At 39.2% G+C, this 15014-nt stretch overlaps 1 protein-coding gene across 1 annotated transcript in view; it reads right to left on the reverse strand.

Moving 5' to 3' along the window:
* The window catches only part of LOC135638968 (sucrose nonfermenting 4-like protein), a 57057-nt gene that overhangs the window by 22959 nt on the left and 19084 nt on the right, over positions 1–15014 (reverse strand). Inside the window, exons 5-8 of the mRNA XM_065152603.1 lie at positions 10638–10745; positions 10468–10527; positions 8758–8847; positions 6459–6593 (exon numbers count right to left, since the gene is read on the reverse strand). Of these exons, the coding sequence (XP_065008675.1) occupies positions 6459–6593; positions 8758–8847; positions 10468–10527; positions 10638–10745 (393 nt within the window). The remainder of the gene's footprint in view (positions 1–6458; positions 6594–8757; positions 8848–10467; positions 10528–10637; positions 10746–15014) is intronic.

Raw genomic sequence — 15014 nt, forward strand, 5'->3', positions numbered from 1 at the left:
GCAAACTGCCTTTATATCCTTGCTTAAACTGCATCTCGCCTAATCAAGTGATTTACAAATCATCATTTAGACGTAAATCAGTTTCTTCGTACGAATATCATATTTCAGTTTGCGCCTACTATCGGATTTGAATCATAACTACAAACTGCATTTATATCTTTGCTGCATCTCGCTTAAACAAAAGTTAAAGTGATTTACGAATCGGCTTTCTTATCGAAATCACTTTTAACGAACGAACGTAGTTTTTATCATAGAAGGTTTTCCGCTGCACTAATTCACCCCCCCCCCCCCTCTTAGTGCTCTTGATCCTAACACAGCGGGGGCTGTATTGACGTGGAGTCGCAATCTAGCAAGTGAGTTTACAGGAGGCAGAACAATGCATAGTTTGTTCAACAGATCGGAGTAGTCCAAGGGAATGGTGGTCTCCAAAACGAAGAGAGATGTTGCTCCAACGGGACAGTTATCCAGGAGGGATAAGTCCTGGCTCTCCAGAGGGAGAATCATGTGGGACGGACCTCACATGTTGAGGAGTACCTCAACAAACAACAATTCCACGAAGCTCAATGGACTGAGCAAGCGGCGAGGAGTCGTCGCATGATCTCGCTCAAGAGAATGCATTGGTGGATGCATTGCGAGATCAAGTGGGGGAGCGACCCAAAGCAACTCAAATGAAGGCACACTTGGAGTCGATATGGAGATCGGACTCAAGGGAGGGCTGACCCGTGGAATGGTAGGCGCGAGGGCCACCATCGACTCAATGCAAAAACAAGGAGCGGAGCAACTTGGGTGTCACTTGGCGAAGTACCCAAGCCGCATGAAGGGAGCCAGCATAGAAGCTGGAACATGGAGCAGAGGCACAGTGCTTTCCTTAGATAGAGGTCAAGGACATGAACTCTTGCAGAGGTAAGAGTAGGATCATGTTGTTCCATGGGTCCTTCATTCTGACGGAGCGGACTCATCTTGTATGGTGCCAAAGACGAAGGGAGCTTCTGGGCACATGCACCTTATCTCGGAAAAGCATTTGATGGAGGAACTAAGGCGACTCAATTTGAGGAGGCAAAGTTGGGTTCAGAAGGCCTTAGCATGGGGCAAGAGGACGCAGAGGCGGGTACTCTTGAAGAATATGTCACAGCGTTGCAAATCAAGTTGCTAGGCAGGAAGCGGTGCGCAGCAGAGATTGTGCTGGTAGGGGCAGAGGCCCAGGATCCAGACAATGGGGCACTAATTGCAGCGAAGTCGGGGGACTTCGGGAGCTACTAGGCGACGGACTGTCCTAGAGTGATGCTTCATCTAGGTGTGACCCAAGAGTGGGTGGATGAAGGTCGATTGCCAAAGGAGCGAACAAAATCGAAGGTGGAAGAGACCCTGCGATGTATCGGCAGAGGCCACACATGAAGGGTTCACAATTCGAGTTCATCCCACAAGGATCAGAATGCAATAGAGATGTCACCAGGAGGCGACATGGTGCAGCAGATCGTGGTGGAACAGTTCGTGGCAATGCACTACACACGACATAGTCCCGCGAGGGACTAGATTATACGGAGGTATGATCGGGAGCTATTGGAAGCTCCACTTCGGTGAACAACATAACGGTAAGAAGGGCTATGGATTCAAGGAGTGAAGGCCATGGTACTGCAAAGGCGGGTCTTCCGTGCGTGCATCGAATTTTGCATCGGATGAAAACCTTGGTCATCAGCATATAGGGTCTGGGTTCCACCAAGGGAAAAGTTCGAATGCAAGTACCAGTGAGTCCCATGGGAGGGACTTGATCAAACAGAGGTATGATCGAAGCAGTTGGAGAGTTGGACTGCTCCAGAGCTCATATTCGCTTAAGGGAGCCCGACAAGTCAGAGGACAAGGTCGAGTAAGCAAACGTTGCTACCAAGGAAGCTAAGGAGAACAGAATCGGTGCAAACCCTATAATGCGATGGCAGAGGCCATGCATGGGAGTTGCAGTCTGTCTTTCCATCGACCAAAAGGGAGCTGCTTGGAGAACACAGAGGTGTTGAAGCAGGGGTCAAAAGGGGCGAGGAAGCGACGACGAGTCCAGAGGGACTTAGCTACCCAAAATCAAGCATCAGTTAGAATGAAGGTGGACTCAGAGGAGTGCCACGGAGACATATCTACTGACCGTGAAGAAAAGGGATGCAGATACGAGGCGACGAATAGTAAGGCCATGGGCATGGCAGCGCCATGGTACCGCAGAGGCGGGACTTCCGTGAAAGTCATTGATCCCTTGCTCTCATGGAGGGAGAGAGAGCGCTTGGTCGTGAAAGGGGTCGAGGAGGTGGAGCATACAGAGGCAAACTCAAAGTACCGAGACAAGGCTGAAGGGCAGAGGCCAAGGAACTTCGTAAGACCGGTGTCAACGAACTTCTCATCATGATAACCGAAAGTAAAGGACTTCGGGTCAGGCAAGAGTGCATGACCAAGGAACGAAGCAGGCAGTACACGGTATTGTACCTTTGCTACTCAGTGGAGTAGGCGACAGGGTTGATGGAGAAGACGGTACAATCCCAGAGGCGACCAAACCTATGAGAGAATTACTCCAAGTTAGGGTGAAAAATTCCTGCATTCTAAAAGTTCGATGGCATTGAGAAGGTGAATCACAGTAACTTACTCAACGCAAGGAGTGCAAACACTTCAAGTGCTTCAGAAGTGTGAGCAAAGAGCCGGCGAAGGCCAGTAACCAGCTTGATGCATGGAGTACAACCTCGAGGAGGCGGGCAAAGTCAAGTAACATTTGCCTTCTCAACCCTTAAGAGAATGGGCGAAACCGAGTACCCCAATTCTCTTATCTATCCAGTAGAGGAGCTCTGCACAAGTTCAAAGACCCTTCGAAGATAATGGAAGACAATAGTTGTCAAATCCTCACCAACGGTGATCAGTGTTACTAAGAGTAGATTGTTCGCTTCATTTCCCAACGAAATGCCAATCGAAAGCGGAAGTGATGCGAACCTACTTGGATGTGATAACTAAGTGAAAGAAGAGTCAATGAACAAATTTTGTGGAGGAAGGACCCAAAACTTCAGAAGTTTGCGAGACGATGCTCGTTAAAGCTCCAACAAGCATCCACCCAGTTCAAGCAGCATGAGGCATTTGAGAGACTGGCGTAGTAAGGATGGTCTTTTCCTTCATCTGGAGGATCCGCAGGAACCAACAGGGATCAACACAACTCAGCCAACCCCACACTAGAGTCAGAGTCATTGGCGAGTTGAAGTAGCATAGCGGATTAAAGGTTCGACTACTCAAAAACAGCAGTGGAGAGCAGCTGGGAGCCAAGAGGCGCATTGCAGCTGGAGCAGAAGATTGAAGACTCAGCAAAGGCGAGGAGTTGCAGTGTCGACAAAGGCTTCGACGAGGACGTCGAAGGAATAAGTGGGGGAGAATGTCACGGACAAACTTCTAAACAGGATGTTTGATGTAATGCTTATGTATGTCCGTGTCTTTTGGTATGTTTATGCTTTGTACACCATGTAGAGGGATGGCCGAAGGCTTAATAGTCCCATTTTAGTTAGGTTGGTGGCCGCTTTAGGCTTGTAATTAAAGGTTGTGTCATGAGGACACGTGTGAGAGATTTTCGATCTGTAATGGACCATTTTACCCTTTGTTGTGCAACTGTTCAGAGCTTGTAAAGTCTGTTTGTAATTTGCATTGTCTATGAAGTGTTTTCGGAGATGTTTGCTTGTGGATCCCGAATGAGACGTTTTCTCTAACCCGTTCTCTCTTTTATGGGTCCTAAGGGACATGGGAGGCTTCGGGGAGGCTGACCTTTGCGGACGGACACGCAAGGGTGCCGCACGACTTAGGCAAAACCAGCTAAGTTCATGACAGAATGTCAAAACTTCTACTTTTGCTACTGATTTGTTGCTCCGTATCGTAAGATCGATAATTGTATGGTCAAATTGACCTCTTGAAATAGGGCGATCTCAGCCCTTGATCAGTAACGATCGAATTTCGAACATTACCGCTAGGTATAGACCCTATATTGCCCGATATGAGGACAAGTGACCGACACCGCTTAGTAGAGGGCGGTCCACGTACTGATACCCTATCAGACTAGTACATACCACTCGTATCGAGAGGTACGCATCAGTACAACAAACCTTAATAAAAAAGTATAATAAGGAAAAGATAATAATTAGAATAAAATAGACAGTACATGAGTTCCATATCATTTCATATTCAAAATACTAATACTAAAACCTCAAATTATGCATATTTAACCACTTCCCGTAGGGAAGAGATTGCGGCAAGGAGACAGATGGAGGCACCACCGAGTCGATTGCCAACAAGGAGAGTCGGTCACTGATGGGGAGAAGAAGTGGTCTTCACTTCGCAAGTCTTGATCTAAGTTTTCCTACAAAGAAGTGGTCGAGGGACATGTGCCACACTAGGAGGTTTTAATTTGGACATGATTAAATCAAATCAAGTGGCTTGGGTCAATTTAGACTTGATCAAATTAGATCAAGTGGCCCGAACCAAACTCGAGATAGGATATGATCCAACCTAGCAAAAGTGATCAAATCAGACACTTGCTTGGGCCGCCAAGCACCCAGGCACAAGCGCTCACCTAGGTGGTGCTCAAGCCCAAGCACCTCGCTTGGGTAATCTTGAGGTGCTCACGGGAGCCCGATGAATTCACTACAACAGACAATTGATCTCATCACTTCGGAAAATTCACTAAAAGAGATATCCAGAACTCTTAGACAATACAAACATGAATAATAAACAAAATCTATACACAATATACAATGTGAAGCTTGGACACTAGGTAGACTAACATACACAGATAACTCTAGTAGAATTTTTTATCCTAATGCATATTTTAAATGGTCCAAAATCTGGTCAAGTCCAACAATCACTAGGCTGATGTAGATACATTTGCCAACTACTAGAGATCCTTGGACCGATTAATGAGGTCGTCTCTAAGTACAAATAAGAGTGATCCAATATATATAAAATGTTGCTCCCCCCATTCTTAACTCAACTAAGAAACTGATATAGCTTAGGAATCTCACCTGTGTGCTTTGAAATAGCTTTCCATATGCTATCCAAAGTCAACATAAGAGCCTTGCCCTGATGATGTGGCCATAGCATGGACCCACCAGGCCCTCCATGTTACTGGCCATACTAGATCTTAAACTTAAAAAAAGCTGCAACATGCTGAAATTGTGCACCAACAGTCTGCCCATAGCTGTAGCAAACGATGACACTGACTCAATTCCTTGGCTTCATTAATAGCCCAGAGTTTGTGCCAGAACTGCAAAGGTTAATGCTAAGCCTTGAACTGATGGAGATGGGTCCAGGGTGAAAAAAGATGTCAAATTCAAACCAAAACCAGAGGAGAAACCCAGGAAAGTTTAGGGCTGATTTTTGTGTTGGATGATTATAGGTGACCAAAGTCTGAAGTTAATTAAATTGCGTTAATGGACCCAAACACAAATACTATAATTCTTCTTATAGAAAACCATGGTGGTCATGCACCATCATGGCACATGACACATTTGTACTATTTTGATGCTAGGCATCACCTGGTATGCCATTGACACAGGCTGTCTGGCTTGGAATGGACAGTCATAATATCCTTTTACCAAATATAAGACCTAAACGATACTGCTTTAATGAGCCTTTGATCCTATCAATCATAACTACTTATATATTTTCCTAATTTGGAATGTATGTTTGAATTGGTCTTATTATCTCATGCCTTCTTGCTGCAAAACGTAGGCATCATAAGTCAAAGCTAATTTTAACTCATAATACTCTGTGACACTGTTTTTGTTTCTGCATGACAATATAGTAGACCAAAATTTCTACAGATCATAGAACGTTATTGTAAAAGAAACCTTGTGACATTGACAAATAGCTTTCATATAGTCGAATGCCTTGTCAGCATTGCAATATAAAATTTAATACCTACAAATTATTGTATGCTATTGATAAATATTTATTGTGCATGGTTTGTCCATCCAAATGTAGTATGTCATTCTCTCATGCACAAGCAATGTGGAATCAAATGTCAAATTATTACCCTAGACTCCAGCAATATATCCTAGTCAGGAAATTCTTCTATTGCACTTCTGATACATTCACAAAGGTACCAAATGATGCTATATGATGACTCCTCAATGTCAGTAACATCAGTTAAAGCTATGTGCATTTCTTCAAGGCCCCTTAATGAGAACATACTAATAAAACTATAAAAGTATGTCAGTAAAATGATTCACTGACCTACAGATCAACTAAATTGTCCAGAACCTTCTTATAAAAAGTGTGCTATATAATAATTCCTGCCAAACAGAAAAGGCTTCATTTGACTCATTTCTGGTGTCTTTTGCAACAATTAATGAAATCACAAACACCTATTAGATCAAAATCAAAATATTTGAGACCGATTATTCCTTAGGTAGTAAGGAAGAATGGATGGAAGAGACAGTAATGACAGAAGAAGGTACATGGATTAATTGTCTCTGAGATTGTCTTTGATGCATAACTATTTGCCTGCTTAGGTGTTGTTTTGCCTCTTTCCAAGCAGAAATAGTATGGCTCTCAAGCTCTTCCTCCGCCAAATTGGAACCATGATTACTGAGCTGCCAGAGGGAAAAGGTTAGAGCAATAATAAAACACAATATGAAATAAGAAAAACAAAAATGTGAGAGAAGAATAGTTAAAAGAGGTATCAAATCAATAGTTCAAACTTCAAAGCAACGAGCCAGCTGAGAATTTCATTGTTCACTGGCATGCCCCATGTACATCATGTCCCAGCAAACTCCATATATTGTCACAAGCCCACCAGCTTGGTACAACATGAGGGGTCCATGCCAACAGAGTGCCAGGAAACCCTTGTCAGAGAGGCCTGTGCCGCTACCACAGTGGCATGGCCAACACATGTAGAGTCCAACAATTTTAATACCACTACATAGCTCCATAGGCATACCAATCCAATGAAAAACCAGAACATGGAGTAGTATTGTTTGCAAAGGGAAATAGAATTTGACTCAAGGAGATCAAAAGAAATTCTTTTATGGCAGCAAGTGCAACTAGTTATATACAAGTTATGAGCCAAGGTAGTTGTTTTCTGTACTTGTGCAACAAACAAATAACAATAGTAAATGCATTGGTTTGTTAAATATTCTTTATCAGAAAACTTCTTCATCCATGATTGGTGCCACTATGTTTTAGTAAATTGTAATATGTCTTTTATTCTTTCTTTTTCTTTTTATTTGTGTTACTATTTTAAGAAGTATTTTCCATCAAAATGCTTATAAATAGGACATCAAATTCAATATTCAGAAGTCCTAGGATTGTAACTGGCCCAATATGAACAATGGATGTTAAATCTCCATTTTATATAATCATAGTAAAATTGATGCATGAGGATTATGCAAGGGTTATCATATATGATTTTTGCATTAAAGAAATCATGAATAACTAAAAGTGTTGGAAACTACACAAATTTAAATTATTTTTATGGTATGTAATGTACCTTGGTGCCAAGACACTTCCGTTAGATATCATTAGATTCAATGTCAACATTATTGGTGAGAAGGGATGAAGAAAGAGAAATATTAAAGTTGTTGAAATATGAATAAGCTGGGTGTTGAGATGGTAAAGTTGATGTAAGAATAAATTAGATGAGAGCTGGACAAAAGATAAAACAGATGACTTATAAATCCAAGTTTCAAAAATTAGGATTGGGTTATGGATCAACCATCTTAGTGTAGCAGAGCATTCCATAGAGGAGTGTACATGCAAGAACAGAAAACAAAAAGTCACCAATGTTTACTGGTCTGATTGGCCATCGAGATGCAGACCTAGCTAATTGCGATCAGGTCAAACTCAGTATAGGTGTAATATCGGAGGTGTACCACTTGGTACACAGGTCATATTAATCGGAATTCGACTGTTACCAAACAATACCAATCGGTGAACAATTTGACCGTTGGGGCCTAGTTGGAGGGTCGATGCAGATCTATTTAAACAAACTCTCGCTCATTTCTCCTCCTCTCTCACTCTGTCACTCACATTCTTTCTTAAACTCAGTCTCCTAATTCTTTTGATTCCTTGGGTTAAACGAGTAGATCTTCTCTAACTGCCTTAGAAACTGATTAAGGATGGTTGATTGGCAACTGAACAGGGGTTTAATCTCAATATTGATTGTAACTGTCTTCGAATCAAGATAACTTGAAACATGATCTCTATGTTAATTTCATGTAATTAGGGCTCAAAAAAGTCTCAATTGCTATTGCCTCTCGAGAGGGACGTTTTCAATAATCTGTGTCTCATTTTTCCCAAAAAAATGCCTAATTTGATTGTACACAACCATAAAAGGGAAGAAATTAGAACAAAATAGGTTTTTATTTCTAGGGTTATTTTATTGTATTTACTGAAACCCAGCACATACCGGTGTACGAACACTCGGTACACCGGTATGGACCAGTATTGTACCAGTTCACAGCAGAACCATCGAGATTGCATACTTTGATTTTCATCCTAGAACAGATAGAATATGTATCAGTTGATAAATAGCAGTCCCATAAACCACACATAAAGAACAGAAAGTCAGCCATCAGGATCCACTCAATTTAAAGGCAATCTTCCAGAATATATCAAATGAAAGAAACTTTGAATTGAAGAAAACAATTTCAGTTAAGGATCCCATAGCTAACCTTCAGAAAGATTCAAGAAGCAACCACAAGAAAACATTAATACTTTTAAATGGAAAAAATCAGATAATTTGTATTCCACTCGTACCGCTTTCAGAATCAATATAAAATCTAATGGACTGAGTACTCCAACAAATTCTCCCTTGTATGTGTCCAATAAAGGAGCAACAGGAATTCCCTGACGAAAGTAAGGTTTAAAAAGAAAAAGCACACATCAGTTACTGAAAAAGAAATGATCAATCAACAAAAGTACCAAGTGAAACATCTATAGCCTTTTGCATATATTTTTTTTTATTTAAATTTTTTTTTTTTCTGAGAAGCTCACTATGTCTAAGGCATAACAGCAATATCTAGGAGTGTACAGTAAATCCCAAATAACCATTCAATTAAATAAAAAGATAAGATGGATAAAAATAAGCAATATGTGAAATGCTTAATACATAATAATCCATTGCAGCTACAATGATGCCCTAAAACATTGACATAGAAAGTACAGCACTATATATAAAGATCAAGTATTAAACAGACTAAGATTATGGCTTGCCAGCTCTAACAGTTTTAATTTCCAAAGGAATAGGAAATGAAATAATATAAACAGATGCAGAAATCTATATTCAAAAAAAAAAAAATCTATGTAAAAGATAATAGAAACAATGACAACAGAAAGCCCAAAATCCTATTACCAGTGGTTCACTCCATAGATCCTTTCTGCCATTTAGGACAGCAAGGAAATCATCTTCAAATCACCTTGCATAATTTAAGAAGTCTTCTTAGGCCTTCCACTCATCCTATTGAAACCTCAAATTTTAACAAACTTAGCATTCCTTACTGGTGGAAATAGAGATATCATTTAACACAGATAAACAATGAACTGTCATCACCTTATCCTTGAATGATGAATCTGAATGAAGATCCTCTTTAAACATTCCAAAACAATACAAAATATATATTTCCCTAGTGATTTAATGAAATTTCAGCAGGCACAGGTACTATGATACTGAGCCATTCATGATGCACCTTTTCATTAACTATAATTTGGACAAATCATTTTTTGGCTTGTTCGGCAGCATAATGTGATTGGTTGTGTGGAGCTGAGTCAAGCTGTGATGATATAATGCAGAAATCCCTTATACCAACCAGCACCACATGGTGTCATCAATGCCAGAACCCCCCGTCACTAAGGAAGTCCTTGGCTCTAAGAACCATGATCCACCATATTTGGCTCTAATAACAGCATCGCTAAAGAAGGCTTGACAAAGAACCCCTCGAACCAGCTGAAAAACTTCAACCCTCAATCCTGGCACTCCTTTAATTAATTATAATGGGATCAACGCCAGTTGATATTCTATTTATAAATAGCAGAGACTTGTTGACAGAAATATACTCATGACAATCGATTACATCTATATTAAACAGTTACTTGAACATCAATAATAGACATATGACCAATGTCTTGTAGAGCATTCTAAAGACCTTACTCATGGTACTCATTTGTGGTTCTTCAAAACAGGTACAGAGTAGACAAAATCTAAGGCGCAGAGTTTTCATCCTAGAGACATATATTATTTTATTTTCCTTGAAAAATCAGTGACCTTCAGATGTTCTTAATTTGGCGATGTCCTTATAAGAATACCAACCAGTAATGTCATATATAACTCATAATCCTTTCATTTAGCAAGGATTACTAAAATACTGCATCACTCTAGTATTCAGCAAGAGATATGCAAGACACAGAAAAGCCAAACTTTAGCATAAAATCACTTTTTCAATGTAAATCAAAATCCGATAAAAGAGATACCTGCTCGTAGAGGATATGAAATGCTTGTTTTACTGGCAAATTGCTATCAAGAGCAATGACCTAAAGAACAATGTCAATAATGAATCAAGAAGTCAAAAAATGCAAGTCAGAGTTTATAATATGCTAGAAGCCACATAAATCTTATTCATTAATAAAAGGAAATAATGTACCTTTCCTGAATCTGGAAGCAATTCATAAGCAGTACGGGTGGACAAAAGTTCAAAAATATGATCACGAAAGCGTCCAATATCAGCCTCTGGAACCCTCAAAGTTGTCTCCTGCAACAAAACATCTGGCATTGAAATTGTTTGTTGAACAGAAATGAGAATGAATCAAAGATCAAGATGTAGCATTTTCTAACCAGTGGGTTCTTTCCCCTTTGATAGTATAACAATGTTCAATTTGATCATTGGAAGTTATGCAAACAAATTTCTTGTTACAAGCACTATAAAAGTATAACTATGTTGGTTGTGCCTCTGGTCACTCTGGATTTAACCAAAGTTCAACATGGCAATCCTCTGTTTCAACATGTTAATGGGACATCATTTCAATCTATCAAGTTACCTAATAACCAAGCTCCTGAGTTGATGAGTTGAGGCATGTGTCCTGAATTGTTTCTATATTGCAACAGAATTATCATTACTTAATAGTTACTTCTTATCTATGTCTCCCTCTCATCCTTATGAAGCCAACTATCCTTGAATTAAATTAAACCCTGATTCAAATCATATCCTATCAAAAAATAATTCCATGAATTCAAGAGAGCAAGACAACCACATTCAGAAAGCCTACAGATGATGGAAAATTGAATGCTTACCAAGGTTTGCAGTATCGACTGGTATTGGTTTGGTACAGGTGGAATTTACCGATCTGAAATGTTATCGGTAAATATCAGACCTCTTCCAAGCGGTACAGGTTCAGGTTCCGATTTCCTTTTTTTTCTTTTTCTTTTTTTTTGAAACGATACATACTGACGTACCGACACTCGGTACACTGATACTTGATACTGACCAGTATGATACTGGTTTGAGCCATAACCAGCACAGTACCGAAACTCAAAATTGCAAACCTTGAATCAGGGTATGGCCAGTAACAGAAATTGAATCCTAATGGAATTATCAGTTTATATTCTTCTTGTTCATCACATGAAATTGAATCCTACAAACATCTGTTAAGCACCATGAATCACATGAACGTCATGTAACAGAAATTATCAGTTTATATTCTTCATGTTCATACTTTGAGACATGGTATTCGGCGAGGTAGGCAATACCGAATGATACCGCCTAGTATGGGCGGTACGTATCGGTCCGACGACATACCAGTACGCGGACCGCCCGCAACCGGACGGAACGTTTAAAAGTGCGGGTAATATCAAGCGTTAACGGTCGAAATTTCGACCGTTACCGTCGAGCACAACTCCGTAACGGTCGAAATCGACCATTACCGCACTATAACAGTGCTACAGTGCTCCAACGGTCAAATTGACCGTTGGAGCCCTTTCTCATAGTATTTAAACCCTTCTTCTTCCCTATTTCACTTCATTAGATTCTCATGCTCTTTTAAACTATCTCAAACTCTTTTTTCTCTCCTAAACTCTACAAAACAACGATTTGTGAATTCAATCGAAGCTAATTTAAGAAGATTAAGAGGAATAACTTTCTAATCAAGAAGTATGTATTCTCTTTTTTTAATTAGAGAATAATTAAGATATTTAATATTATGATTAGTGTGTTTCATGCATATTAAATATTAAAAAATATTTATGATGCTGCGATTAGTCATTTTAATGATGATTTAATCAAAATTTATTCAATTTTATGTCAATTCAATGTGTTTAATACCTATTAGGGTGTTTGTCATGTTTATAGTGTTGAAAGAGAAGTAATTAATGAAAAATTAACTATGTTAATCATGTAATTAGTGTATCTAATGATGATAATGGAAAACCCTATCCTAACTTTTTTTTTATTTTCAAGTATTTTCGGAGGGTTTTACACCCTAAATTAGGTGTACCGCTCGGTACGCCCTGGCGTTCCGCTCGGTACACGATACTGTACCATACCGAGCCAACCTCGAAACATCGGTACGGTACGATATTGCAAACCTTTTATTCACAATTGGACCATTACCTTCCTGTTTTGATCTTCATACCAACCAACAATGTACAGTCCTCTGTCCTCAATAACAATGGATCTATATATATTTGCAGCTCTCTCAAAAAGTAAAACCCCTCAATTTATTTAAGCAGGCAAGCATTTAACATATTGATATGTACAAAATTCAGTTGTCCAACTAAAAAGGATCCTATTGTTGCTTTGTTGTGTTTGATAACTTTTCACTAGCAGTGTCATCAAACAGATTGTGAAATGTTACCCTAGTTATTATGATCCTTAGTTTAATTCATAATTCTATTGTCCTTTCATCATCAACATCATCATCATCCAAGCTTTCAGTAGATGGAAATGACAAGAGAACACATGTCAAAGTCGAGACTAGTTACCGATAACATCTCAGATCACTAATTACAGTATTAAAATATATATATAATTCAGGGCTTTGCGCTTTCTTGAACTTAGTTCCACTGCAAAATGAATTAGAAATGATGTACTGGGTTTAATTCTAAAGGATCCTAATTAGACATAGATCTAGGCCTTCATTATATGGGTTAAGTTCCAACTCATTGTGTTGTTGAAAACAAGGTTTGTCGTGTTGTGGTATATTGTGCAGTATGGGTGGTACATACTGGTCCGATAGGGGAATGATATGCGAACCACCCAGTACCGAGTGGTATATACTAAATGATCTCGTATCGCTTGAAACAAGGCCTGTACCGGTTGGAGCGATCAAAATTTGACCATTACCGACTTGTACTGATCAGTAACAGTTAAATTTTGACTATTATCAATGGATGGCTTAGATTCAACCAATTTCAACAATCAGACCCATTTGGAAAGGTTTTTAAACTCTTTCCTCCCCCTCATTCACCCATTTTCACTCTCTCAAACTCTCTCTCTCTCTATCTCTTTCTCACTCATTTCTTTCTCTCATTCTCATATTTGGACCCTCTTAAGACTTCACAACGCTGCGATTTGTGGTTTGGATCAAGCTTAGAAGACTAATTAGGGAGGATTAACACCTAAGTAAGAGGAAGAACTCTCTAATCAAATATATGTATTTTTTACATGATTTTCAATGATTTATGAGATGATTAAGCACATTCTATGTTCGCAATATCTAATATGTTATTTGAGGTCTTTATGATTATAGAATGGTGTTAATTAGGGAGTAATTAAGGCTTTTGATGTTGTGATTAGTGTATTTAATGTTTATTTTTTTAAAATTAGACATTTAGTGGGTCAAATCTTTGTATTTCATAATATTAAGGTGATTTACATGATTGTGATAGTATAATAGGTTTAATTAAATTTTAATTAAATTTTTTAATACTGTAACTAGTGATTTTAATGATGATTTAATCAAAATTTTGACCCATATCGAGTCAATTCAATATCTTTAATATCTGTTAGAGTGTTTGATATGTTTACAGTGGTGAAAGAAGACTAATTAGAGATTAATTAACTATGTTCATGCTGTGGTTAGTGTATTTAATGTTGATTTAATCAAAATTTGACCTATATTGGATCAATTAAATATCTTTAATGCCTATTAAAGTGTTTGGCGTGTTTATAGTAGGGAATAATAAACTGTTAATGGTGTTATTAGTATATTTAATGATGATTTCATCCGAATTTTACTTATATTAGATCAAATTTACGTATTTAATGCCCCTTAGGGTGTTTGACATATGAATAATGGCAAAATAGGGCTAATTAGGGTTTAATTAAGTATTTTAGCACTGTAATTAGTGTATTTAATGATATATTAATCGTTATTTGATCCTTTATTAGGTCAATTTTATGTTTTTAATAATTATTAGAGTGTTTGACATGCTTATTGTGGTAAAGAGGGCTAATTAAGGAGTAATTAGTATTTCTAATGTTGTGATCAACAAGGTTTGACTTATCGGTCTGAGCCGGTGTGCTGGTCGACAGACAGCACGACACGTGCTGCTCCGTACCGGTGTACCGACACACGGTACGCCGATATGTACTGATGCTTCGATGAGGAAGAAAAAGAGGTTAAAGAGGAAGGTTCGATGGAGGAACAGAGCAGGAAAGAGAAAGAAAGGAAGAAGAAGAAGAAAGAAAAGGAGAAGTGCAGCGATACTTAGGAAGCAGCGACGGCAAAATCGAAGGGAAGCAGTAGCATCACAACAGCGAAGAGATGATGTCACTACAACATCGCAACGGCGAAGTGGCAGCACCGCTGCAGCATCGCAGTGGCGAAGCCGCAAAGAGGAAGTGCCGTTGCAGCATCACAGCGGTGAAGTGACAAAGAGGCAATGCTGCTGCAGCATCGCAGTGGCAAATCAGCAAAGAGGTAATGCCGCTGCAGCAACGCAATGGCAAAAAGACACTGTCACGGCTTCGTACACGAGAATAGCCCTAATATGCATTTTTTTTACACTAAAATGAACTGAGGCC

The sequence above is a fragment of the Musa acuminata genome, chromosome BXJ3-5 (genome assembly GCF_036884655.1).
Source record: "Musa acuminata AAA Group cultivar baxijiao chromosome BXJ3-5, Cavendish_Baxijiao_AAA, whole genome shotgun sequence".
NCBI classification, from domain to species: domain Eukaryota; kingdom Viridiplantae; phylum Streptophyta; class Magnoliopsida; order Zingiberales; family Musaceae; genus Musa; species Musa acuminata.